Source organism: Littorina saxatilis, linkage group LG1 (assembly GCF_037325665.1).
Source record: "Littorina saxatilis isolate snail1 linkage group LG1, US_GU_Lsax_2.0, whole genome shotgun sequence".
Taxonomy (NCBI): domain Eukaryota; kingdom Metazoa; phylum Mollusca; class Gastropoda; order Littorinimorpha; family Littorinidae; genus Littorina; species Littorina saxatilis.
Window position 1 is genome coordinate 53,271,757 of NC_090245.1, and position 25,511 is coordinate 53,297,267.

Below are 25,511 nucleotides of genomic sequence, written 5' to 3' on the forward strand. Positions count from 1 at the left end.
TGAAATATCAGATAAAAGGCAGCAGTGGTATGTTCATGAGTTTTGCTTAACCTCTTCACTGCCACAGTATAACAGCATTTTGGTATTGCTGTGTGCCAGGGCAAAATTTCGCTTTCTTCGGTAGGTTCACTAATCTGTTCACTGCTTGATCATTTATTGAGATATCTCTTAGATCTTTGGCATGTGTTTTGCTTATACCCTTGGCTATTATAGGATGACATGATCATTGGACTTTGTTTGTGATTGTTATAGTAAAAATTGATATAATGACCATTTTCGTCAAAAATTACAGTTTCCGGACTTACACACACACAGTGACACACAAAACATTGCTAAAACTGGTGTCAAACATCAGGTACTAACATTACAGTCCATAAAAGTATTCTTCTGTGTGGTAATCCATAAATCACTTCTTGTAGAGATTCCAGAACACTGTATCGCTTGAAAACAGGTCTACGAGTTGAGGTCGGACTTTCGGCCGCCATTGTGAATGGCGAGAATGCTAACACAGTTTTCAACACGTGGTAGAACGTGGTAGCAACTTTAGTAACTTATCCGAACGGTCTATGGGAAAGAACTGTGTTTAGAACCCCTACAAGTACTTGGACAGTGGTTACCTCCCATTTAGTTTTCAGAAATGTCCTGAAATGTTGGTGACACAAATCCCACGTATGAGATACGGTTATGGGCGTACGACAAACCAAAAACAAGTCGCGTAAGGCGAAAATACAATATTTAGTCAAGTAGCTGCCATTTTTCAGCAAGACCGTATACTCGTAGCATCGTCAGTCCACCGCTCATGGCAAAGGCAGTGAAATTGACAAGAAGAGCGGGGTAGTAGTTGCGCTAAGAAGGATAGCACGCTTTTCTGTACCTCTCTTTGTTTTAACTTTCTGAGCGTGTTTTTAATCCAAACATATCATATCTATATGTTTTTGGAATCAGGAACCGACAAGGAATAAGATGAAAGTGTTTTTAAATTGATTTGGAACATTTAATTTTGATAATAATTTTTATATATTTAATTTTCAGAGCTTGTTTTTAATCCGAATATAACATATTTATATGTTTTTGGAATCAGCAAATGATGGAGAATAAGATAAACGTAAATTTGGATCGTTTTATAAATTTTTATTTTTTTTTACAATTTTCCGATTTTTAATGACCAAAGTCATTAATTAATTTTTAAGCCACCAAGCTGAAATGCAATACCGAAGTCCGGGCTTCGTCGAAGATTACTTGACCAAAATTTGAACCAATTTGGTTGAAAAATGAGGGCGTGACAGTGCCGCCTCAACTTTCACGAAAAGCCGGATATGACGTCATCAAAGACATTTATCAAAAAAATGAAAAAAACGTTCGGGGATTTCATACCCAGGGACTCATGTCAAATTTCATAAAGATCGGTCCAGTAGTTTAGTCTGAATCGCTCTACACACACACACACACACGCACGCACACACACACGCACGCACATACACCACGACCCTCGTTTCGATTCCCCCTCGATGTTAAAATATTTAGTCAAAACTTGACTAAATATAATGACCACGTATTACACACGGGGTGGGCAGTGAAGGGGCTAACAGTCTTACATGGGATCTTTGTTTCATAATTGCAGTCAAACCTGACTTGACGACAGTCATTCAACTGTATTAAAGCAGTTGTGGTACATAAATTAATTTAACTAAGTAGCCCAACAGATTTTCTTTTTCTCACAAAAACAGCAAGCTGAACTAGAACTAATCTGATGAGTTTGGGACGCTTTCACTGTGAGGAATTAGGCAACTTAAAAAAAGATTGGTGTAACAATGACTCAGACAAGAATAATTTGTGCTTTCTCAAGAAACACCTGCTTTTTTCAGACTCCTCAAAGATCTCAGAGGCATGAGGCCACAGACGGAGAGAGCGCTGTTCATGGTTGTCCCCTGTTGCCTGGCAACTATACCTGTCGTCTCACTGGCCCTGCCTTGACGTGTGGAAAACTCCCGGAAATGTCGGTCATGGCATCGGTGGTGATACCTATACCTGCAGGGATGGCAAAAGGTTGGTTAGGTACAACTTCGGCAAATATTCACAGCAGTTTATAATGTTGCTTTAATCTGTAAAATATTAAGTAGATAAGGCCTTAATTTTACTTGCGGTATGTTTTTTCACTGTCAAGAATTATTTGGTCTTCTTCATGTTCTGTGTTCCTGGGCTTTTTACTCTCAAGGTCACCTTATGATGAGATTTTTGCGTGCCACACTGTCTTTTGCCTTGCGTTGTGGCCAGTATGAAGCTGTCTTCCAGTGTATTATTGTATTTATCCTACATACGTGAGAGAGACACCCGTGAGATAATAATCGTTCAAATCACACGTGTGTATATCATGTAAATGAGGTCATGTCAAGCAAGTCTGGCAGGGACCTGTTTTTCCACTGCTGATGATGCCAAAGTCACCGAGACAAACGTCATTATAGAAACAAAAATTGCGCTCGCTAATTACCCTCGATGAATCTTTAGAACTAACACGTCACGCCACACTTTCAGAGTGACGTTTCTTTGCTTTGACGTAATAGATTGCACGAGGCTTTAGAAGAGATCTGGGTTCCAAAACAAGCGTCTTCAATTTAACTGCCTCGACTGCAAGACATTTTCAGTAAAATACACGTAAGTACAGTATGTAGGATAAACAGAATACTACATGGCTTGCTGTGTCGTACCAGAATTACACTCGTTGCTTTTTGACTCACATGCGAAGCAAAAGTGAGTCTATGTACTCACCCGAGTCGTCCGTCCGGACGTCTGTCCGGACGGAAAACTTTAACGTTGGATATTTCTTGGACACTATTCAGTCTATCAGTACCAAATTTGGCAAGATGGTGTATGATGACAAGGCCCCCAAAAACATACATAGCATCTTGACCTTGGTTCAAGGTCAAGGTCGCAGGGGCCATAAATGTTGCCTAAAAAACAGCTATTTTTCACATTTTTCCCATTTTCTCTGAAGTTTTTGAGATTCAATACCTCACCTATATATGATATATAGGGCAAAGTAAGCCCCATCTTTTGATACCAGTTTGGTTTACCTTGCTTCAAGGTCAAGGTCACAGGAGCTCTTCAAAGTTGGATTGTATACATATTTTAAAGTGACCTTGACCCTGAACTATGGAAGATAACTGTTTCAAACTTAAAAATTATGTGGGGCACATGTTATGCTTTCATCATGAGACACATTTGGTCACATATGATCAAGGTCAAGGTCACTTTGACCCTTATGAAATGTGACCAAAATAAGGTAGTGAACCACTAAAAGTGACCATATCTCATGGTAGAAAGAGCCAATAAGCACCATTGTACTTCCTATGTCTTGAATTAACAGCTTTGTGTTGCATGACCTTGGATGACCTTGACCTTGGGTCAAGGTCACATGTATTTTGGTAGGAAAAATGTGTAAAGCAGTTCTTAGTGTATGATGTCATTGCTAGGTTTAGTTATTTGACCTTGACCCATGTAAAGGTCAAGCATGTGAGTCGTATGGGCTTTGCCCTTCTTGTTCAAATAGTGAACAGCTCGCTTTCGCTCGTAGTTCAATATTTAAAAAAACAACTCGTGTAAATCTGGTAAGACACAGCAAGCCATGTAGTATTCTCTATCTATATATATATATATACGACTAGTGTCTGTCTGTCTGTCTGTCTGTCTGTTCGCGATGCACGGCCAAAGTTCTCGGTGGATCTTTTTCAAATTTGGACACCGTATTCAGCTACACCCCGGACACAACCTCATCGATGAGATATTTCAACACTTGCTCTCAGCGCTGTGCGCGCTGAACCGATTTTGTTTTTTGGTGTTTTTGTTGTTGTTGTCGGGATCCACTACCAGTAACTCTTCCTTATCTTCTCCAGTGTTTTCAGCCGCAATTATCTCCCTTCCTCCGTGTGGCGTCAATCCATATTCCCGTTACTACGTTACTATTTTTAGAAGGTCACTGCACGTTACTATTTTTAGAAGGTCTCCAGTGTTTTGCGCGTTTATCTCCTTTCCTTCGTGCGCCGGCGAAGCCGGCGCGGGTCCCAGGCGCAGCCTGGTATTCGGCTCTACTTCTTCCCGGCGAAGCCGGTACTCGGCGAAACGGGTAATCATCTAGTATATATATATATGCGTGTAAGGTATCTGAGTGTTTCTGAATCCCTAGACTTTAGCTAGAAAATCAGGATCTTTAACATGCGCATCAGTCCCTATGCATGTACTATTTGCCTGGGGTAGTTTTGTGATAAGCCTTAATTTCTCTTGCTTACAAAAAACCTGATGACCAAACAGCTGGACGTGGTGTATAAAATGCAACTGAATTGTGATATTTACTAATACTGATTCTTGTGTCTGTTCTTGGGGATGAGGAGTCTCATGGTGCACGGGGCAATGCTGTAAGCTGAAATTTAATATCATATTCTTACTCCGAATCACATTAGCATTGAGTCACCTGAGATGCTTATCACTGAAAAACGCTTACCCGGCTAAAGAATTTAAAGGGAAGCAACCCCATCACCAAAACGAAAGTGAAAGTAGCTTTGGTAATGGGCCAGTACACCGGGAGTTACCTCCCATACGGGTGTATGCCACGTCACTTCCTCTAGGAACACGTGCCTATTATCATACGTCTTTTTCACCTCGGAGAGGACGGTTCACTTTTTGACGCTCTGTGGCTGACCTTGTGTGTTTGAGTGACACCCGCCGGCCACGTTACCCAGCTTGTCTGCTCGCCTTGCCTACAGTTTGGTGAGCTCGTTCCCGTTTGTTGTTGGTTGTTTGCGCTGTTTCGTTACTGTACGTTGTCCGTTTTTTACGGACTTGTGTGTCAGTGACTTGCGTGTTTCGCCATTTTGTTGTGTGAGTTAGTTAGCTAACTCGTGTGACTTTGCTAGTAGCTCTGCGTGCCCTCTTTCTGTTTGGGCAAGTGTAGCTTTAGTATTTTGTTGACGCGTAAGCGTGTGTGTTTACTGTGTTTTCAGTCGTTTTGACTTACGTTTCAGTAAATCTTTTTACTTTGCCACGTGTTGTTGACGTTTGTGTCAGTGTCTTGCGTGTCGCCATTTTGTTGTGTGAGTTAGTTTTCTAGCTCGTGTGACTTTGTTTGTAGCTCTCCGTGCCTCTGCTTGTGGGGCAAGTTTAGCTATAGTATTTTGTTAACGCATTAGTGCGTGTGTTTACTGTGTTTTCAGTCGTTTAGACTTATGTTTCAGTAAATTTTTTTCGCGTTGCCACGTGTTGTTGTCAACATGTCTGATTCAGACAAGCGCCGTGGCAAGTCGGACCCCAAGGGGAAAATTAAGGCTAAGTCTTCCTCTTCCAAAGCAACGTTACTTGTTACAGACCAAGAGCGTAACACTTTGTTGGCTGTACCAATTTCGGCGCCTAGCGCTGTTACTACTTCTGCTTCTTTTGCGGCGCCTAGCGCTACTGTTACTTCTGCACCTGTCTCTACATCGGAGACTTCGTCTTCTTTGTTAGCACCTGGACAAGGTGCGTTGGTTTCCTCTCTGTTAAAGTCACTGGTTCCAGAAATCCGCAGCTTGGTGCAGGCAGAATTTCAGCGTTCCGTCGCCAGCAGTTCGGCGTTTCCGGCATCTGGCAGTGACGTCCGGGCATTGGCTTCCGTGTCTTTGTCCTCCACTTCCGGCTTGGAGCAGCGTCCTCCCTCTTCAGCGTCGGTTGGTAAGCAGAGCTGGTCCGATAGCCCTCGTGAGGCGCCTGGACGTTCTCCTTCGGGGGACAGCTCTTTCGCATCGGGTCACGACCGATACCTTGCTGATCTTTCATTTCCGGCGATAACCTACGAGGCCCCGGACTTGTTCGAACAGCGGCGGCAGTCGGTTTCGACTGCCGCATTTCCGGCACTTGCCGGAAGTGATGATCCGTCCGCTCCGGCACGCTACGGCGGTCGCGGCAGGATGGAGTATTCACTGACTTCCGGTCCTTCCGGATCGCGAAGTCAACCAGTGCAGTCTTCACTTCCGCATTTTGCGGTTCCGTTGACTACACTTCCGGTTTCGGCCGGAAACGCTTCTTCCTCTTCTGGTGGTTCCTTCCGGATACCAGATAGTGGATTACAGCGTGCGCCTTCCGGCTTTCAAGCGCCTAGGCTTGAGCAGGCATCACTCCACTCAGTCGGGGGAGTGACGTCAGCTCATCCAGCTCCGGTTTTTGCGGATGGTCGTCCTGCTTACCCTTTACCTTCACAGGGTTTTGGGCGGCAGGATGACGTTAGTGCTCAGGCTTTTCCGGTTTCCGGTTTGCCAGGGCATGCTTCTGCTTCCGGAACTGGTGACTTCGGTCATGGTTCCACGTGTGACTATTCTGATGCTCCATCAGTGGTCAGCGAGGAGTCGCGGGGCGTGTTTCCGTCGAAGCTCAAGTCTGTTCTTGACGTCGCGGCGGAAGTAACGTCTCGTTATTTTCCTGAAGGGGTGGTGGCTGCGGACTCTTCCGCATCATTCGTTCCTTCTGCCATGGCGGACTTCCGGCCGGCACAGGAGGATGTTTCTTCCTTCCGGTTCGCCGAGTCTCCGTCAGTGGCTTACCAACTTTCGCATTCACTGGTTCGTCCAGCACATGCGGGGAGTGGTATTCGGCCAGTGCCTGTTCCGTTACTGCTTCCTTTTGGTCCAGTTCCGGAATCAGCTCAGCAGTGGGTGGCTTCAGCTGCCCAAGCCTCTTTCTTCGTGCCTACGGCCAATAGGAAGCTTGGCATGCCCAATCAGAGCCAGAATTGGCTGGCGTCTTTTGCACTCCCTAGGGCTACCCTTCCGGTTTCCCGGGAATTGCTGCCTCTTCTGACTAAACCGATCAAGCGTGATTCGGTTTGGCCGGTTTCCGAGGCTTCCCTCCTCTCTGCTGAGGAGGTTGGACGTCGGCAGATCGAACTGTCCTCCATTGCGGAGACTCTCGTTCGGGCTCTGTCTCGGGCATTGACCGATTCGCTAGTTCCTTTCACTCTCAGTGAAGAACAGAATGCGGACGATGTCTCTGCGCTTTTGACCGCATTGGCCAAGGTCAATGAGGAACAATTGCGTCTTTCCTCCCTGCAGTACACCCAAGCGGTACTCTGCAGGAGGGATCTCTTCCTCTCGCAGTCCCAATTCACGGAGCTGGCTACTAGGGAGACCTTGAGAGTCTCCCCGGTCTCAGAGGAGTCTCTCTTCTGTCCGCTGGCACTGGATGCCAGACAGAAGGAGATTCAGTCAAACAAGGACAGTCAGTTCCTTCACTACACTCTGAAGGGGGTGAAACAGTCTCAGCCTTCTAAACAGAAGCAGGCTCAGACATCGTCTAACCCCAAGCCAGCTCAGAAGCGGCAGGCTTCGCCGGCCGCTCGTGGTGGGAAGAAGAGGACGGCATCGGGGAGGGGGCGCGGCGGCTCTGGAAGTAAGCCACACCCCCAATGAAGCGCTCCCGATCTCACCTCCCTCCCGCCCTCCACCTTGGTGATGGCGGGAGGCCCCTCCCGGGCACTTTCTCGTTGGATGTCGGTAGTAGACAGCCAATGGATTGTGGGAGTGGTGAGTTCGGGCTTCCGTCTACTCTGGCGGGAGGAAAAGGCGCCTCTTACCCGAGTGCCTCCGCGGTTCAAGCCCCCCTTCTCGCAGGAAGCACGTTCCGTCTTGCAGTCGGAAATTGCCTCCCTGGAGCAGAAGGGCGCGGTGGAGAGAGTTCGGGTCCACAGCTCCCTGGGATTTTACGGGCGTCTGGTCGCTGTTCCCAAAGCATCAGGAGGATGGCGTCCCGTGTTGGATTTATCTCTCCTCAATACTTTCTTGAGGGAGATAAAATTCAAGATGGAGACGCCAGCCTCTGTCCGAGACTCTCTCCGCCCAGGAGACTGGGTGACCTCGATCGATCTCACGGACGCATACTTTCACATTCTTATGCATCCGACCGACCGGAAATGGCTTCGTTTCCGGTGGGGAGATCAGATCTACCAGTTTCGCGCACTCCCTTTCGGGCTGTCTCTCGCACCGTGGATTTTCACCATGGTGGTGAGACAGGTCTGTGCACTGGTGAGGTCCCAGGGTATCCGTCTGCGGGCTTATCTGGACGACTGGCTCATCATGAACCAGTCCCAGAGCGGCTGTTCGCAGGATACCCTGACGGTTCTTCGAGAATCCAACTGGTTGGGGTTCTCGATCAACCGGGTAAAGTCGGAGCTGACCCCGTCACAGACATTCACTTATCTGGGGATGTCTTTCGACACGGTCGCTTGGACTGTCCAGCCTTCTCAGAGAAGGGTGGACAAGCTCCAAGCTCAGATTCGCTCCACTTTACCTCTCCTGATGGCTTCCATCCGCTCGCTCGCCTCCATCTTGGGGCAGATGGAGTCTATGGCTCTTCTGGTTTCACTGGGCCGGGTCCACAAATGTCCGCTTCAGTTCGCGCTGAAGCCGTTTGTGGACTCTCCTCTGGTGGACTGGGACGCCCTCATCCCTTTGCAGGGATGGTTCCAGTCTGCGACCCTTCCGTGGTTGCACACGGAGTGGGTCTGCAGAGGTGTTCCGATCGTCGTGCCCCTCCCCGACCTGGACCTCTTTACAGATGCGTCCAGGGAGGGTTGGGGGGCACATACAGATCTTCAGACTCCTCCCTTTCCGTTACTCAGCCGAGTAATCCGGAAAGCGGAGATGGAGGAGCCGGCCCTTCTTCTTCTGGTCGCTCCTCTGTGGCCGTCGCAGGTCTGGTTTCCAGATCTTCTTCGGCTTGCCCAAGGGCCCCCCATTCCTCTCGCACTCGTGCGAGTGCGAGGGGAACTAGTGCCGCCCCGAACAGGCATTCCACACGAGGAGCCCAGTCTTCTGAAGCTTCACGTGTGGAAGTTGTTCGGGACTCGCTGAAGCGCTCTGGGGCGTCGTCTTTGACTCTGGACTTGGTGGCTCGCTCGCATAGAGCGTCCACCTCTTCAGTTTATGCTTCCCACTGGAAGGCATGGACTGCCTGGTGTTCAGCTAGAGGGGTGAGTTCGGTGGCTCCGCGCTCTATTCAGGTCGCTAACCACCTCTCTTTCATGTCTTCACAGGGCGCCTCAGTCTCCTCGTTGAGGGTCCGGCGCTCCGCTATCTCGGCGACTCTTCAGCAGATTGGTCGTTCTGTTCGAGTCGGGGGCGTTATAGCTGCAGTCATTAAAGGGGCTGCTCTTAAGGAAGCTAAAGCTCGTTTGCCCGCTCCCAAGTGGGACTTGTTTTTAATCCTGGAATTCCTTCGTTCTGCGGATTTTGAGCCTTTAAGCGAGGCCAGTCTGTTCAATGTCACTCGCAAAGCGCTGTTTCTCCTTTTGTTGGCTACGGCCCGACGGGGTAGCGAGATCCACGCCCTGTCGGGTCAGCCTGGAGATATCTCCTTTGAGCCGGACGGTTCCGCATCTTTGCGTTTCCGGCCTGATTTCCTGGCCAAGAATCAGTCTCCGGGGCAGGCCTCTCCGCTGGTTAGAGTTAAGGCTCTGACCAGCGCGTTGGCCCCGGGTGACCCCGATTCGGTCAATTGCCCTGTGAGGGCACTTCGTCTGTACTTAGCCCGGACTCAGCCGATTCGGCCTAGTTCTCAGAAGTTGTTGTTTATCTCTCTCCTTACTAGGCGCGAGAAAGATTTGTCGAAGGTAACGTTGGCCCGGTGGGTGTCCTCGCTCATCAAGCAGGCTTATGAGTGGAGGCGCACAAAGAGGGGGGGGGTTATGCCCTCCTTGCCACTTGACTCGGCCCGAGCCCATGAGACGAGGGCGTGGGCATCCTCTCTGGCAGTTCTGCGCTCCAGACGTCTAGAGGAGGTGCTGACAACTGCGTATTGGCGTTCCGAAGATGTTTTCATAAACTTTTATCTTCGGGACGTCACAGCTCTTCGACAGGATGGCTCCAGAGGCCTTCCAGCGCTCATAGCAGCAGGCCAGTTCCTGTCCAGAACTTGATGGTGAGTTTTGATTCATTTCTAGCCCACCGCCTTGTTGATGTTATCTGCTAATGTGATTCGGAGTAAGAATATGATATTAAATGGAAAATTTCCTAAATAAATTATCATTTAATTAATATACTTACCCGAATCACATACTGTATTCCCTCCCACCTGCCCCGCTTATGGTTTTAAGATTTTTTTTTAAAGCCGTATGATAATAGGCACGTGTTCCTAGAGGAAGTGACGTGGCATACACCCGTATGGGAGGTAACTCCCGGTGTACTGGCCCATTACCAAAGCTACTTTCACTTTCGTTTTGGTGATGGGGTTGCTTCCCTTTAAATTCTTTAGCCGGGTAAGCGTTTTTCAGTGATAAGCATCTCAGGTGACTCAATGCTAATGTGATTCGGGTAAGTATATTAATTAAATGATAATTTATTTAGGAAATTTTCCATTATGCTTGTTTAATGAGAATTCTGGCAGGCAGTGTGCTACAAGAAAATAAAGGTCTGAAGCTTGGAAAAAGTTAATATTATTATTCCATGGTGCTAGTGACTGTGGAAAATGCTGAGCAGTGATTTCATATCTCATGTGCACGTATGGTGATATGAAGTGGAATCACTGCCTGTCTTCTTTTATTAGATCATTAGGCCAATGTGATGGTTTTGAATGGGCAGTTTCTACCTCAGGGTAGTTGATGCAGACAGCCTTGGAATGTATTTTCTTGGCTTGAACTAGGATTCTTGCCACAAGAAAAGTGGTTGTACATTTAATTCAGATTAAAGGCGTTAATTCATTTGCTATTTAAGACCAATTGCTACACTTATTTACATCATGTTTTGTTTGGCATTTTTCTCGTTTCCCACTGTCCTCAGGCTTTTATGCTTTTACCTGTGTACGAATGTATATATATGAGTAATGTAGAGGGGGGTTGAGCCGTATGAACTGTACTGCACCACTCTTTCCCCAGAGAGAAAGCAGCCTACATTTTCATGAGGGTAACCTCACAGGGCTATATAAAGTATTATCCTTATCCTTTTAATAGTTCATCAGGCGAGGGCTATAGATGTAAAAAAAATGTGTGTGCCTATGTCACTACCCTGATAAATACACATTTGTCTTATTCAATGTCATCTCATCTTATCTTTTATCATATCTTACTTCAGAAGTGGCAGCAAAAGCAGCCAAAGCAGAGCAGCTGGAATTGGTGCTGATGATAGTGGTGCCCATCGCCTCCGTCATGTTGCCCCTGGTCATTCTGGGTCTGTGGGTGTTGTCGCACCTCCTGTCTGGCCGTTCTTCATCCAACAGCAAGGTGGACGAGAAAGCTGCTGGGTACGCACTGTGTGTGTGCTGTGTGTTTGGGTACCTACGCTTATGCAAGCAGTGTGTGTGTGTGTGTGTGTGTGTGTGTGTGTGTGTGTGTGTGTGTGTGTGTTGAAACTCCTCCTGTCTGGCCGTTCTTCATCCTACAGCAAGGTGGACAAGGAAGCTGCTGGGTACGCACTGTGTATGTGCTGTGCGTTTAGGTACCTGCGCTTATGCAAGCTGTGTGTGTGTGTGTGTGTTTATGCGTGTGTGTTGAAACGCAGTACCTCTTATTTGGCCGTTCTTCATCCTACAGCAAAGTGGATCAGGAAGCTGCTAGGGACGCACTGTGTGTTTGCTGTGTGTTTGGGTACCTGTGCTTATACAAGCAGGTGTGTGTGTGTGTGTGTTGAAACACCTCCTGCCTGGCTGTTCTTCATCCTACAGCAAGGTGGACGAGGAAGCTGCTGGGTACGCACTGTGTGTGTGTGCTGTGTGATTGGGTGCCTGTGCTTATGCGAGTAGATGTGTGTTGGTGTGTTTGTATGCATGTGTGTTGAAACACCACTTGTCTGGCCGTTCTTTATTTTATAGGTCTGTGTGTGTGTGCTGGGTGCACACTGCGTGTGAGTGTGTTGTGCGTATGCCCACCTGTGCTTATACAGAGGAGCATGATTGTATGCATGTGTATGTGAGCGAGCGTACGTGCGTGCGTGAGTGTGTGTGTGTCTGAGAGTATATGTAGATCTATATTTCAAAACGCCTCCTTTCTTAAAGTTAAAAACATTCATCTTACAGCAAGGAGGACACAGAATCGTTTGGGTACATATTATCATGATATGTGGTGTGTGTGTGGTGTGTGTTTGGGCACCAGTGCTTATACAAGCGCGTTTGTGTGTGTGTGTGTGTGTGTGTGTGTGTTTGTGTTGAAACACCTCCTACAGTCCCTGTCTTTGGTCTGATTGATTTCTAACTCCTAGCCTCAGGAGACTGAGTTACAAACATTATTCAACAAGCACAGAAACCAACAAAGAAAGGGTTGCATTTTTATTTTTTGTCATATGTATGTGCCTAAGACACTTATCATTAATTTATTTTGATCTTTTTAGGTTTTAGTTATTTTCACTAAATCGGCAATAATATTTTTAACTGCTTTTGTGTAGTTCAATATTTATGCTTTTGTCTAGATGTGTTTGAGGAAAGTGAACCCATATTCTTTTGTCCATTGGCTATGAATCATTCTCTTTTTTAACACATGTTCTTTGAAAACTCACACCTTGTAGTTTCTGCTCCTCAGTTAAATCTGTCGCTATTGATTCAGAAAAAAAACTTGTCCAATTCAACTACAAGTACTAGCAGATGTATTTAATTTACATGGTTTATTCCGATTGTGATCTTGGCAAACACCCCCTGCGGGTTAGGGGGAAGAATTTACCCGATATGCTCCCCAGCATGTCGTAAGAGGCGACTAACGGATTCTGTTTCTCTTTTTACCCTTGTTAAGTGTTTCTTGTATAGAATATAGTCAATTTTTGTAAAGATTTTAGTCAAGCAGTATGTAAGAAATGTTAAGTTCTTTGTACTGGTAACTTGCATTCTCCCAGTAAGGTAATACATTGTGCTACGTTGCAAGCCCCTGGAGCAAATTTTTGATTAGTGCTTTTGTGAACAAGAAACAATTGACAAGTGGCTCTATCCCATCTCCCCCCTTTCCCTGTCGCGATATAACCTTCGTGGTTGAAAACGACGTTAAACACCAAATAAAGAAATCTTGGCAAACTCTAGCTTAAATTGTGCACAGTTGCTGAAGTTTCATAAAACTTTTTTGTTTGCTTTTGTTTACTTTTGTATTTTTGCACTAACTAAAATACATGAAAATATTTTCGTGGCCTCTGCTTCAAAGTGCACTTTTTCGGCGTAGGGTGACACTTATGCTGTGATTTGTGATGCTTTCTGCTTTATCCTTCATTCTGGTCTGGTGAGTATAGTTTTGTGTTTATTAGACTATCACAACAAGAAAATCTGAATATATGACTGATTAGATTATAACAAGAAAGCTGAGTGTAACCTAGTAATCAAAGAACTATAGATTCATGGTTGTTTATTTCAGAGTTTTGTTTGGAACAGTTTTACTTATTTTCTTAAAAACTTTACTGTATAGATTCTGCTTGGAGAAATGTACATTGTACATTTAGAGATATGTAAGCTTTTGCATTGGCATGAGTATTTGGGTGGTTTTGCATACAGGCTTGAAACGTACTATTACTTAGAAATGTCGAAATGACAAAACGTACTTTTGTGCAGAAAGTATGTCAGTTTCTTCATTTTAATTATTATTCACATAATTTCAAATACATGATATTTTTTATACGTTATGCAATTGCTGAACTTTTGACAGGTGTGCAATGTTTGTCTCTGTTTTTAGGTGGATGAATGGCAGGCAGAGACTGGTAGAGCTGAGCAGTGGTGTGCTTACTCAGCTTACGCTTAGAGGGTAGGTACACTACGTTAACGTCCATTTTAAGACCACCAAAATCTGAAAAAACATGGATGGACATTCTAAGCATGGATGTAGATTTACAGAGGTTATGAACATATAGTCAGAAAAAGTCAGGGGTGTTATGCACGGATGGCGTGTAAACTACATGCCGTCTACAGCGTAGTCATGACTTCCAAAGTGAAACGACTATGTCGGAATGCACAAATTCCACCTTGACTGTCTACTAGCAAGGTGCTGCCTAAAGCAAGGTCACCAGTATTTAATCTATTTTTAAGTAAGGAATTCCTTCCTATGCGCATGAGCTACAGGTATTCGATAACATCCTCCCTCTTTCTCATGCGCCGAGTTTGACTATATTCAGAGACTGAGAGCATAGAAAAAATGGAGGCAAAAAGGATGAAAGAAGTAAGAGGGTGCCTGTCATGTAAAAGCTGAAGGCAATGACGGCATCTGTGAAACATGGGGCAGTGCTACTTTGCGCTGAAAGCCATTTTCGATTTCTTTGCTAATCTCATCGGCATCGATTGCAAAATAAAGTTACGAGGGAAGTGAATCTCGAAAAAACTTCTCTTTTTCATCCAGCACTTCCAACGATTGCATTCTGTCTAAAAAAAAAAAGATGATGACTACGATGGTGGAAAACCATGAAAGTGGCCATTTTATTCGCTGTAGTCGAATTATAGAAGTCATTTAGACAAGCTCCGGGGTAGGTCTAAATTTAGTCGTAAGCTTCGGTAGTACATGCGTGTCGTCATCATTCGTGCATGCCGTGTACCTCGCGGTAGATGGTGAACGCTGTTTGCACATGGCCTAAACATTTACACCCCATCCGTGCATAACACCCCAGTTTTCAAAGGGAGGAGATCTTAAAGCTTGGGGTCAGGGACGGGAAGCACTTGCAGGTAACAACAGTCAGCTCTCGCAATTTACAACAGAAAACTGAAGTCCTAAAAGGGCCAGCAACACGTGGCACAATTAAGACAGCAGAAGCTGATATTGGCTGATTGAAGTTTTTGTTTTTTGTTGTTTGTTTGCTTAACGCCCAGCCGACCACGAAGGGCCATATCAGGGCGGTGCTGCTTTGACATATAACGTGCGCCACACACAAGACAGAAGTCGCAGCACAGGCTTCATGTCTCACCCAGTCACATTATTCTGACACCGGACCAACCAGTCCTAGCACTAACCCCATAATGCCAGACGCCAGACGGAGCAGCCACTAGATTGCCAATTTTAAGGTCTTAGGTATGACCCGGCCGGGGTTCGAACCCACGACCTCCCGCTCACTGGGCGGACGCCTTACCACTAGGCCACCGTGTTGTGGTGGCTGATTGAATGAAAATAACCATTGATTGCATGGCTTTGTTTCTACATGTACATGTACTAAATTTACATACATGTGAGCCAAGAATCGAAATTATGATTATTACATAACAAGATCAGCAATATTTTCAGGACCAAAGGAAATGTATTGAGAAAGCATGCTAAGACCAACAGATATGATAAGCTGAATGCAAGGAAAAAAATCATAGCATTGGATAACAAAAAGCAGAGTCATCACATTCCTGCATTCATTTTCCATCAGGGGCAGAGCTGAAGTCCGGATGTAGTGATAGCCCTCGGGACCAAATTTTTTTATCACTACATCCGGACTATCATTACACCAGGACGTCCGGTTATAGTGATATTTTTTTAGGTTTTATCACTACATCCGGACGTCCGGTTATAGTGATATTTTTGTAGGTTTTATCACTACATCCGGACGTCCGGTTATAGTGATATTTTTGTAGGTATCACTACATCCGGACGTCTGGTTATAGTTATATTTTTGTAGGTTTTATTACTACATCCGGCCAATCGCTTGTAGTTGTAGTGATATCTTTAAAGCTTTTATTGCTACATGCGGCGGCACATTTGGTAAACTAGCCTCAAGGCAGTAACAAGGTGATTTTGGAACCACAATTGATTTTGTTTTGTGACGTTTCTTCTGTCGTCTTTGTCAGGCTTGCAAATGTCCTGTGTTAACCTACCCCCGTCCTGGCAGTTCAACAGCCGGTGTGTGTGTGTGCGTGCGTGCGTGCGTGTGTGTATGTTTTAGAGAGAGAGAGAGAGAGAGAGAGAGAGAGAGAGAGGGGCCACTTAGAAATAAGGGTTAAATGAAAAATTGTCAGATCAATTTTCCGCTTCAGGGTAAGCACAGTGCGTGGCTGGCTTTTGCTCGCCATTTTGGTAAAGGGAGATTACTCTCGAACATTATCACTACAGCCGGACTTTAGCTTCCCCGGGACTTGAAAATAGTATCACTACAAGCGGACTATCACTATATCCGGACTGAAAAATATCACTACAACCGGACTAAGTTAACAAAGAACATGAACAACTGGGACCGGGACCCAGAAATTCTATTACTACAGCCGGACTATCACTATATGGGTCTATCACTACAGCCGGACTTCACTGTATATGTTTGAATTCACATCTCATTTGTTGCTCTTCTTTTGAATGTAAAATATTTAAAAAAAAAAGATGTGTCTCATAAATTAAAATCTTCTGTGATTATTACGTGTGTACAGTGATGCAAATTAAGAACTGACATTTCAAGGTTGTGTTGCAGAACTCCAGGTTCGCAGAATTTGCTACAGGGACTTCTTTGTCAAGGATTTGCTTACAAATAAAAGTTTTATGATCAGGGTTTACTGTCTGACTTTTTTTTTAACTTTGTGTGGTACTTGTTGTTTAGAGAGAGTGAGAATGAAGAGAGAGAGAGAGATGGATGGATGAATAATTTAATTGTATATCCAGTGATATGCCTTATCTGCCCTTTAACGTAACAATCCAGATCCAGATTTGGTTTTTACAATGTAAAAAATGTTATAACAAAAACTACAGTTCAGGTTTTCAAAACAGAAGCATATAAACGATATTGGACATGATCGAATCAATATGAATGCGTGTATTTTTCGCGACATGTATACCATATCAAGAGAGAGAGAGTGAGAGGGAGAGAGAGAGGGGGTGGGAAGGAGGCCTTGTTTACTCAAGGGGTGAGCATAAGATATTGGCAGAAGATGGTACCGTACTTTCCGGGTGACAAGGCGCTTCCTTATCTAAGACGCACCCCCTTCTTTTTAAAAAAAATTGTAATCCAGTCACCCATTGGACGCAGGGGGCCGATAGGGCGCACCAAAATTGAAAAAGTATACCGGTAGTCGAAGAATGAAAATAAGCCGGCGAGATCAAAGCCAGGTCCATTGTTTATAGACACGACCTTCTTCCCAGGGGTCAATGACCCAGTTTTTGCCATGAGAGGTGGTTCCTGTCATATCTGAGAGAGGAAACACTTCCTGCTTCGGGGTCAGTGACCGGTCAGTGACCGAGTTTAACAGAGTCGAACTCTGTGTGTGCGGCGAGATCAAAGACATTGTGATAGCTGGGTGGCCTTGTTTATATAGACACGACCTTCTTCCCAGGGGTCAATGACACAGTTTTTGCCATGAGAGGTGGTTCCCCTGTCATATTTGAGAGAGGAAATACTTCCTGCACCGGGTCAGTGACCGGTCAGTGACCGAGTTTAACAGAGTGGAAATAATTATGTGTGCTCTGTGTGTGCGGCCAGATCAAAGGCAGGCATTGTGATAGCTGGGTGGCTTGAGAGCTCGAGGAAACTTGGCCAGGGCAGTACCTAGTAGCTGAAACATGCATTATCACAAGTTTTTTTCGTATTTCATACACGGATTAGACGCTTCTTATACAAGACGCAGGGGTCGAACTCGAGGAAAAAAGTCGCGCCTTATGACCCGGAAAGTACGGTACCTTTTTCTTGTGTGTGTGGATGCAAAAATACACATATGTATATCAAGAGGGGTAGAATAAATAATCTTGAAGAACACCTGTGTATAATTTGAAGGGGAACAGATTGTACAAGATAAGTCTTGTTTCTGCTAATGTATGTCAAAACTTATTCGTCATGCATTTCCAAGAACATGTCATTTCTTTCAAGCATCATTCCAATAATTTCTTATAGCATGTTCTACCATTCACTGATGGAACATTTTTGTTGTATTTTGGTGACAGGTTTTCCGCAGCATCTCACAGCAATCAGTCTTCGCCTGGCCCATCTTCACCCGTCACCTCCCCAGAAACAGTACCACTTACGTCCTCACCCGATGATGAGGAAGAAGACGAGGAAGAGAATGGCGGTGATAACAAGAAGGGAGGGGAGACGCTGATGTCTGAAGCAAAGGAAGGGGAGGGAGAGGAGGCAGAATCTGACACTGAACTGTTAGACGAGTAAGTTTATTTTCTGTTTATTTTTGTGTGTGTTTTCGCTACTTTGAATTTGATATCCCATTGCTTGGACATTTTGGTGGCTTTCTCCCAGTGTTGCGCTACCAAGGTGTGGGCATGTTCAGGTGTCATCAGCCACCAGCACTTCTGGCATAGTGACAGAGGTCTTTTACTTGCCACTGCAGTGATGCAGGAATGGAACATATGAATCTCTGAGTCTGCACATAAAGTTGACTGGTCTTCGTCCTGGCCTGGATCTTCTGCAGAATCATTACGCTGCCTGCATGTGTCTTTAAGAAAACATCTGTCATGCTCCTTTGTGGATGTTGGCCTCGTTTATTTTACAAGGCCGTGACTGAGAACCCCAAGATCAATCTGTCGAGCTGAATTCATTTGGAATAGGTACAGGACTGTTCTGTCTTGTACTGCTATGGAAGACGTCCTCTATTGATTAAAAAACCCAACTAAGACGTCTCATTTTAGCCCTCTCTTTTGTAGTGAAATCTCTGATGCCCAAAGACAAGCAAAGTTTCATAAGACGTCATAACTAGAATAATGGCGTCAGGTAAAAATTCTGCAACTTCTTCTGCATGTCTCCCAAGGAAGTGACAATTAAAGAATTTTAACAACTGAAGTTTGTCTCGATCGATGACTTCAATAAATATCAGCAGTAGAAAAATAATCGTAAGGTCGACCACCGCTAGGCTGTGCAAGTATCGATATTATATATCATTAACTCTGTGCTGATGATTGTAATACTGTGACATGAGAAAGACACATGTGGAACCAAAGCTAAAGAAAAAGTGAGACTGTCAGTTCAAAATGTAACTGAGGGAATGCCACTGTGTTAAAATATTTTTGCTTTGCATGGCTTGTAAAACTTTTGAATTCTCTTTTCAGCATTGATGCAGACGTTACTACACCTCTGATGGACTCTGACAGCAGTGCACAGATTCATTTTGTGGATGGTATGTGATACATTTGTTTTCTGAACCTTTGATGGATGATCAAGTGGATAATATATATGCTTTTGACCTGTTGTCAGTGTTGATACAAGTATTGATACATTAGTGTGATTTTGAATTATCTTGACAAAATCTTGTTAAATTGAATGTAAGGCTTCTTTTTAAGCCTACTGTCTATATGATACTTACCGAGACAGTACTATTCTTGCACATTATCTATTATAGGCCGAAAAAATTGGACAAAACGCTGCGTGGGTACAATTATCTCCCATAACCATGCGCCACCGTGGATCCCAAGCACTGTCTGAGTGCTTCCCCCTTACAGGATGTAGGTGGCGCGTCCTCTTTCTTTATGAGCTGCAGACCCTCAAAAAGCCCATAACATATCAAGAGGGGAGGCGGGAGGGAAACTCTAATAGTACTGTCTCGGTAAGTATCATATAGACAGTAGGCTTAAAAAGAAGCCTTACAGTCAATATAACACTTACCTCGACAGTACTATTCTTGCACAGAATACCAGAGTGGTGTGAGGGTGATATGTAGAGTATTAAACTCCTTAATCAAAATCACTTAAATCCAAGGATTAAGATACCCAGGCAATTTTCGAACAGTACTACTGTAAAAGAAAATATACCCAAGAAAAATACCTTAGACTGACGTGACCATGCTGGCAACCACTGCTTTGGCAATGCCATACGACTGGTCAAGCCTGAGACTGGAAAAGTCTCGCATATAGTGGTTAATAAACGTGGCTGGAGTCTTCCAGAACGCGACCGCCATTATGCTTTGGAGCGAGGCACCCCGCACGTGCGCCAACGAGGAGCCGATAGCCCGAATCTCGTGTGCCCTGATGTCAGGGACCACATCCACTTGAGCATGAACATAAGCCTGTTTGATAAGCAAGGTCAGCCAACGAGCTAAAGTTTGTCTAGAAATATCCGATTGGTACTTCGGATTAAGCGAGACAAACAGTGACCGCTTAGAAGACCGAAAGCTACGTGTTCTATCCAGGTACACTCTAAGGGCACGTACTGGGCAGAGGAAGCGATCAGGGTCATCATGTTCAAGAGTGGGAGCCAAGGCTTGAATGACTACTGGTTTGGACAACTCCGAGGCATTCTGATTCTTGGCTCGAAAGTCTGGTAGGAAAGCCAACGTCACCTGATGTGTGGTGAACTCAATGTCAAATTCCAGGCCACTCAAAGCTTGAATACCACTGAGTCTACGGCAAGTGGCTAAAGCGATGAGGAACACAGTCTTAAAAGTCAGGAACTTGATACTAATGCCTGCCAGGGGTTCAAACTCCTTGCTACGCAGGAGTTTGAGAACCAGGAAGACATCCCACTTGGGAAATGAAACCCGAGGTTTAGACACCGCTGCATTGCTAATACCCGAAAGGACATTAGCAATGAGGGAGGAACTGATCAAGTGTTCAGGTCTGCGACCAGTAGCAGCCGCAATCGTGGAAGTGATGGCAGATTTGTATCCAAGAAGAGTCTTAGAAGAAAGACTCTTCTTTTGATACACTTCCACCAGGAAGTTGGCCAAGTCCTGTGTTGAGGGATAAAGCGGCTTTATCCCCTTGGACAAGGCGAAGGAGGCCCAAGCTCTCCAGCGTAAGTCATAGAGCTGATTAGTTGATCGCCTCTTAGCGTTCAAGGAAAACTCTACTGAACTCTTGTGCAATCCTAGTGCAAGCAGTTTGGAGCGCACAAGAGCCATGCGGTCAAGCACAGACTCTCTGGACGTGGATGAGGGAGGCCTGATCGAGGCTGGAGCAGACTTCCCCCGTCCAGATTCAGAGGTAGAGGGTCTACGTGGGTGAGACCGCGAAGATCTGGAAACCACGGAGCTGTTGGCCAGTAAGGCGCGACCAAAATCAGTCTTGGCCGTTCCTGCAGATACTTTGCCAGTACCCTCGGAATCAGAGATGTCGGGGGATAGGCGTAAGCATCGAGGAGCCTCCACGAGAGAGTGAATGCGTCCACGTGGAACGCATTCGTGTCTCGAAAGGGGCTGACGTACCTGGGAAGCCGAGCGCTGAATCGAGTTGCGAACAGATCGATCAGAGGACGGTCCCACCTTGCCCACAGACGCCGTAGAACGTTGTGAGCGATGGTCCATTCTGTGGGGAGAACCTGATCGCCCCGACTGAGAATGTCGGCCAGGGCGTTCAGTTTCCCCGGAACGAATTGGACTGACATCCGGACCTGATTGGTCTGGCACCAGAGCAGAATCTCCTCCGCTAACAGGGAGAGGGACCGAGAATTGGTGCCCCCCTGGTGGCGAAGGTAAGCTAGGCATGTGGTGTTGTCCCCGTGGACCAACACATCCTGATCCCGAATCAGGAGGCGAAACTCCAGCAGAGCCCGACGAACCGCCTCCAACTCTAGAAAGTTGATGTGTAGGAGGGACTCCTCCTGGGTCCAGACCCCCTGGGCCTCGTGCAGGTCCAGGTGGGCCCCCCAACCCCGCGTAGAAGCGTCGGTGTACAGGAAGAGAGACGGCCGTCTCGGTTGGATAGGCACCGCAGAGTTGAGCCAGATCGGGTCCAGCCATTGGACTACAGCCTCGTGAAACCAAGGCCCGATCTGGACCAACTCGGTGTAATCGAGAGGCCTGGAAGTCCGATCTGCTACTGCCCGTTGCAGGGGACGTTTGTGTAGCCTTGCAAGGGGCAGCAGCAGAGCGACAGACTCCATGGAACCCAACAGTTCCGCCAGCCGCCTGTGAGGAACAGCGCGGCAAGCCTGAATGGAGAGGATCTTTCGCCTCAGGGAGAGGATTCTGTCCGGGGAGGGAGACACAGTGTAAAGCACTGTGTCGAACGCCATCCCCAAGTAGCAAAACTGCTGGGCTGGCACGAGGTCTGACTTGTGCCACTGTATCTGGAACCCCAAAGCATGGGTCCGTTCCAGGACCTGCCGGGTGTGTTGGAGGCATTGATCGCGAGACTGGGCCAGGGTGAGCCAATCGTCCAAATATTGACGCAGACGCACACCCTGAGCTCTGACCAACGCCGCCAGCTCCTTGACCACCTTTGTAAAAATCAGCGGGGCCAAGGACAGGCCGAATGGGAGGGCCCGAAACTCGAACACTGTGCCCTCCCAAACAAACCGGAGCAGATGTCGGTACCCCGGGGCCACCAGGATGTGGAAGTAAGCATCCTGGAGGTCCACAGACGTGGCCCAATCGTTTGGCCGGATGGCCAACCGGACCGACGAAGGGGTTTCCATCTTGAACTTGCACCTGCGAAGGTACAAGTTCAAGGTGGAGAGGTCCAACACCGGCCTGAACCTGCCGTCCTTTTTGGGGACGGTGAACAGGCGGGAGTAGAACCCCGGAGAAGGCTGAGAAAGGGGGTAGACAGCCTTCTTCTCGACCAACGAGTTCACCTCGTCTTGAAGAGCCTGCCATCTGGCAGGGTCTCGAGGAGGGGGGAACGTCAAAGGTAGAGCGGACAATGGAGGTTGTGACGACAGCGGTAGAGAAAACCCCGACCCCACCACCCTCAAGATAAACTGGTTGGAGACCAGTCTGCCCCACATGTCGCGGGCCCGAAAAAGGGAACCGACGGACGAAAGAGGGGCAACTTGAGGGGGCGTCAACGTAGGGCCGGGACTCACTGAAAATTCTGCTGGCGGGCAGGCGCAGGCTTGCGACCACCCCCCTGGTGGTGCTGCTTACCCTTACCTGTCTGAGCACCCTTCTTCTTACGCTTGGGAGCACGAGAAGCCGGGGCCGCAGGGGGGAACGCGACAGGCGCCTGAGAGGAGGAAGAAGGAGGCAGTGAAACTGGCTTCTTCTTCTTCTTCTTCTGAGGCTGGGAGCTGGAGGTGACTGTAGCACTTCTCTTACTCCCCGCCGACGTCGCCGAAGCAGCGAGGCCAACCATCAGAGAATCAGTGTTCCTCTGGCGTGTGGACTCCACCACAGAACGGACAGTGCCCGGATGAAAAAGGGAAGAAGGCTGAGGAAACGTGTTCCTCAGACTCTTCCTCATATCCGGAGGCACTAAAGAAGTAGCCAGAAAATGATCACGGAACAGGGCCAACAAGTGGACCCGTGTTCCAATGGCCAATTCTGCCGCAGTCGTCACGCACGATCGCACGGCATGCAAAGCCCGATCCACTCGAACCGTGTCAAGGACCCGAGTGGAATCGGACTCTGCCCGATCGGGAGGGTCCAACAGTGTGGACAGCGTGCTCATCCATGTCAAGGCCTGTGATTGGGCCTCGACAATGGAAGAAACGGTGGCCTCAAGATTGTGGAACGAAGCAGAGCTCAGTTCCACCTTCTTGACCGAAGGCACCTCCCCAACGAACACATCACCGTCAGCCCCACCCTGAACACTCGAAGTCTGGAAAGGGAGAGTTCGAGAGTCAAAGGGAAAAGGGAGGGACGAAACAGATTGGACACGAGGAAACAGTGGAGGTGCGCCTCCCGAAGGAAAGCACGGCACTGAATCCGCGTCCTCCCGAGGAACATAGGTCGCGTTCGCACGTGAATCTGTACTCCTCAGGCGATGTGCTGCCGCTTCCACCGTGGCACTAAGACTAGGGTGGAACGCGAATTGCTGGCGGCCGGATCGTTCATAAAACGAGCCGCCGGCAGACGCGGCGTGTGCCTCCCGCGCCCGGGCCGAAGCGGACTCCAAGGACGAGAGGGCGTCGGAGGGAAGGACGTCCTGAAACTGTTCAAACGTCCTTCTAGCTGTGCGAGGGAGAGCCTCCTGCCTCTCGTCCTCAGACTCCACGTCCTGTGTGTCAACCGAAGGGTTGGGAACACTAGACGACAGACGCTTAAGAGAGGCATCCGTGGCGTCAAGACGCCGCGTGATGTCTGTCATGTACTGTTGGAAAGTACGAAGCATAGCTTCGGAAGTTCCATCAGAAACCGGCAAGGGTAGAGGATCAGTGTTAACCTCAGGGCGACCCTGATCCTCCTCCCCATCGTCCTCTGACTCACTCTCCTCTTCACTTCCCGACAACTCCTCAACAGCAGGAGTGTAGGAAGCTTGAGGGGGAGGAGCCGAAAGTGATGAAGTAGACTGTGACGAAACGCCCACTGAAGCAAGAGGCCGCGAAGACCCCTGCCCCAAAGACGAAACGTCTCCAGCAGCCGAAGGGAGAGAACAACAAAAACCCTGCGACTGTTGGGTCAGTCCAGCCAACGAACCCCCGCCATTTATAGACTGAACAGGGACCCATCGGGTCTGATCAGAAAAGAAATGGTCCGGTCCGGTCGGGGGTGCCGATCCGGTCCGGTCGGGTGGTCCGGTGTTCCGGTGGTCCGGTCCGGTCCGGTCGAGTGGTCCGGTGTTCCGGTGGTCCGGTCCGGTCCGGTGGTCCGGTCCGGTCCCGTACCATCCGGAGGTCCCGTTCGGCACAGAACCATCCGTACCCACAAAAGTGTTCGGGTGGTTCGGTCCGGACGTGGAAACACCGTACCATCCGGACCCGTAGGTCCGGTGGTCCGGTGTGTTCCGGTTCGGTGCCAGACCACCCGGACCAACAGAGGTGGTCGGGTGGTCCGGTCCCGACCGGACCACTGGTCCCGTACCGTACCATCCGGACCCGTAGGTCCGGTGGTCCGGTGTGTTCCGGTTCGGTGCCAGACCACCCGGACCAACAGAGGTGGTCGGGTGGTCCGGTCCCGACCGGACCACTGGTCCCGTACCGTACCATCCGGACCCGTAGGTCCGGGGGTCCGGCAAGGGCCAGAGGTACTGTCCCGCACCGGACCCTAAGGTCCGGTACGGTCCCGTACCATGGGTCCCGTCCGGACCAAACCCGGAGGTCAAGTCCAGTCGGGACCCGTGGGTCCGGTTCGATCCCGACCCGTAAGCCTGGACCGTTCCGGACCCTTGGTCCGGACCATCCGTCACCCGAACACCAGACGCTAAGGAATGGCGTGGGGTCAAGACGGTCCGGTCGGAGGTGTCGGTTTGAGCAACAGAAACAATGTTCCCGTCGCCCTGACCATTCGACAGAAGTACCACGTTCTGTCGAACACCTCCACGTCCAGTAACTAGTCGGCCGGAGCGTTTCATAGAGGGACAGCCACCAGTCACACGGACGTCAGAGGGAACCGTAGTAGCAGTGGTCGTAGGCACGATGCCTGAAACCCCTGCCCCCACAGGACCGCCCTGAACGGGGTCAATTCGCATCCCAACCCCAGCGGGGAGGGAATTCATAGACCCCGTCATCTCCTCCGATCTCCCCCCCCATGAGTCCGAGACTACTGTCGAAACAGCAGTAGACGACCCAGCGAGGGAGTTCAGAGGAGGACCCGTGTCCCTCCTGGCTTCCACAGCGGTGGAAACCGAGGAGGGCACAGGAGAGGCACCGGAAAAGAAAGAAGTCGAAACCTGAGTCTCTCCCGTAGCCCCTAGATCAGATTCACCAACCCCCAAAGAGGGTTGGGAATCGACCCGCCCCCGGATTCGAGCCAGGGAGGAGAAGGAAACCTTCCCCCCAGGCTTGAAACCGGGAGGAGCTGAAGCCTGAGACTGAGGGCCGGACAACGGCGTCGAA

General features: G+C 47.9%; 1 protein-coding gene across 7 annotated transcripts in view; it reads left to right on the plus strand.

The window, feature by feature from the left end:
* The window catches only part of LOC138973880 (uncharacterized), a 41,572-nt gene that overhangs the window by 12,414 nt on the left and 3,647 nt on the right, over positions 1-25,511 (plus strand). For 3 of the 7 annotated variants that reach the window (XM_070346593.1, XM_070346578.1, XM_070346585.1), the window contains exons 5-9: positions 1,866-2,046; positions 11,082-11,250; positions 13,649-13,717; positions 17,798-18,013; positions 18,911-18,978. In XM_070346593.1, the coding sequence (XP_070202694.1) occupies positions 1,866-2,046; positions 11,082-11,250; positions 13,649-13,717; positions 17,798-18,013; positions 18,911-18,978 (703 nt within the window). Of the gene's footprint in view, positions 1-1,865; positions 2,047-11,081; positions 11,251-11,674; positions 11,695-13,648; positions 13,718-16,337; positions 16,731-17,797; positions 18,014-18,910; positions 18,979-25,511 lie in introns of those variants that run through there. The other 4 variants (XM_070346602.1, XM_070346618.1, XM_070346610.1 and 1 more) reach the window with 4 other exon arrangements.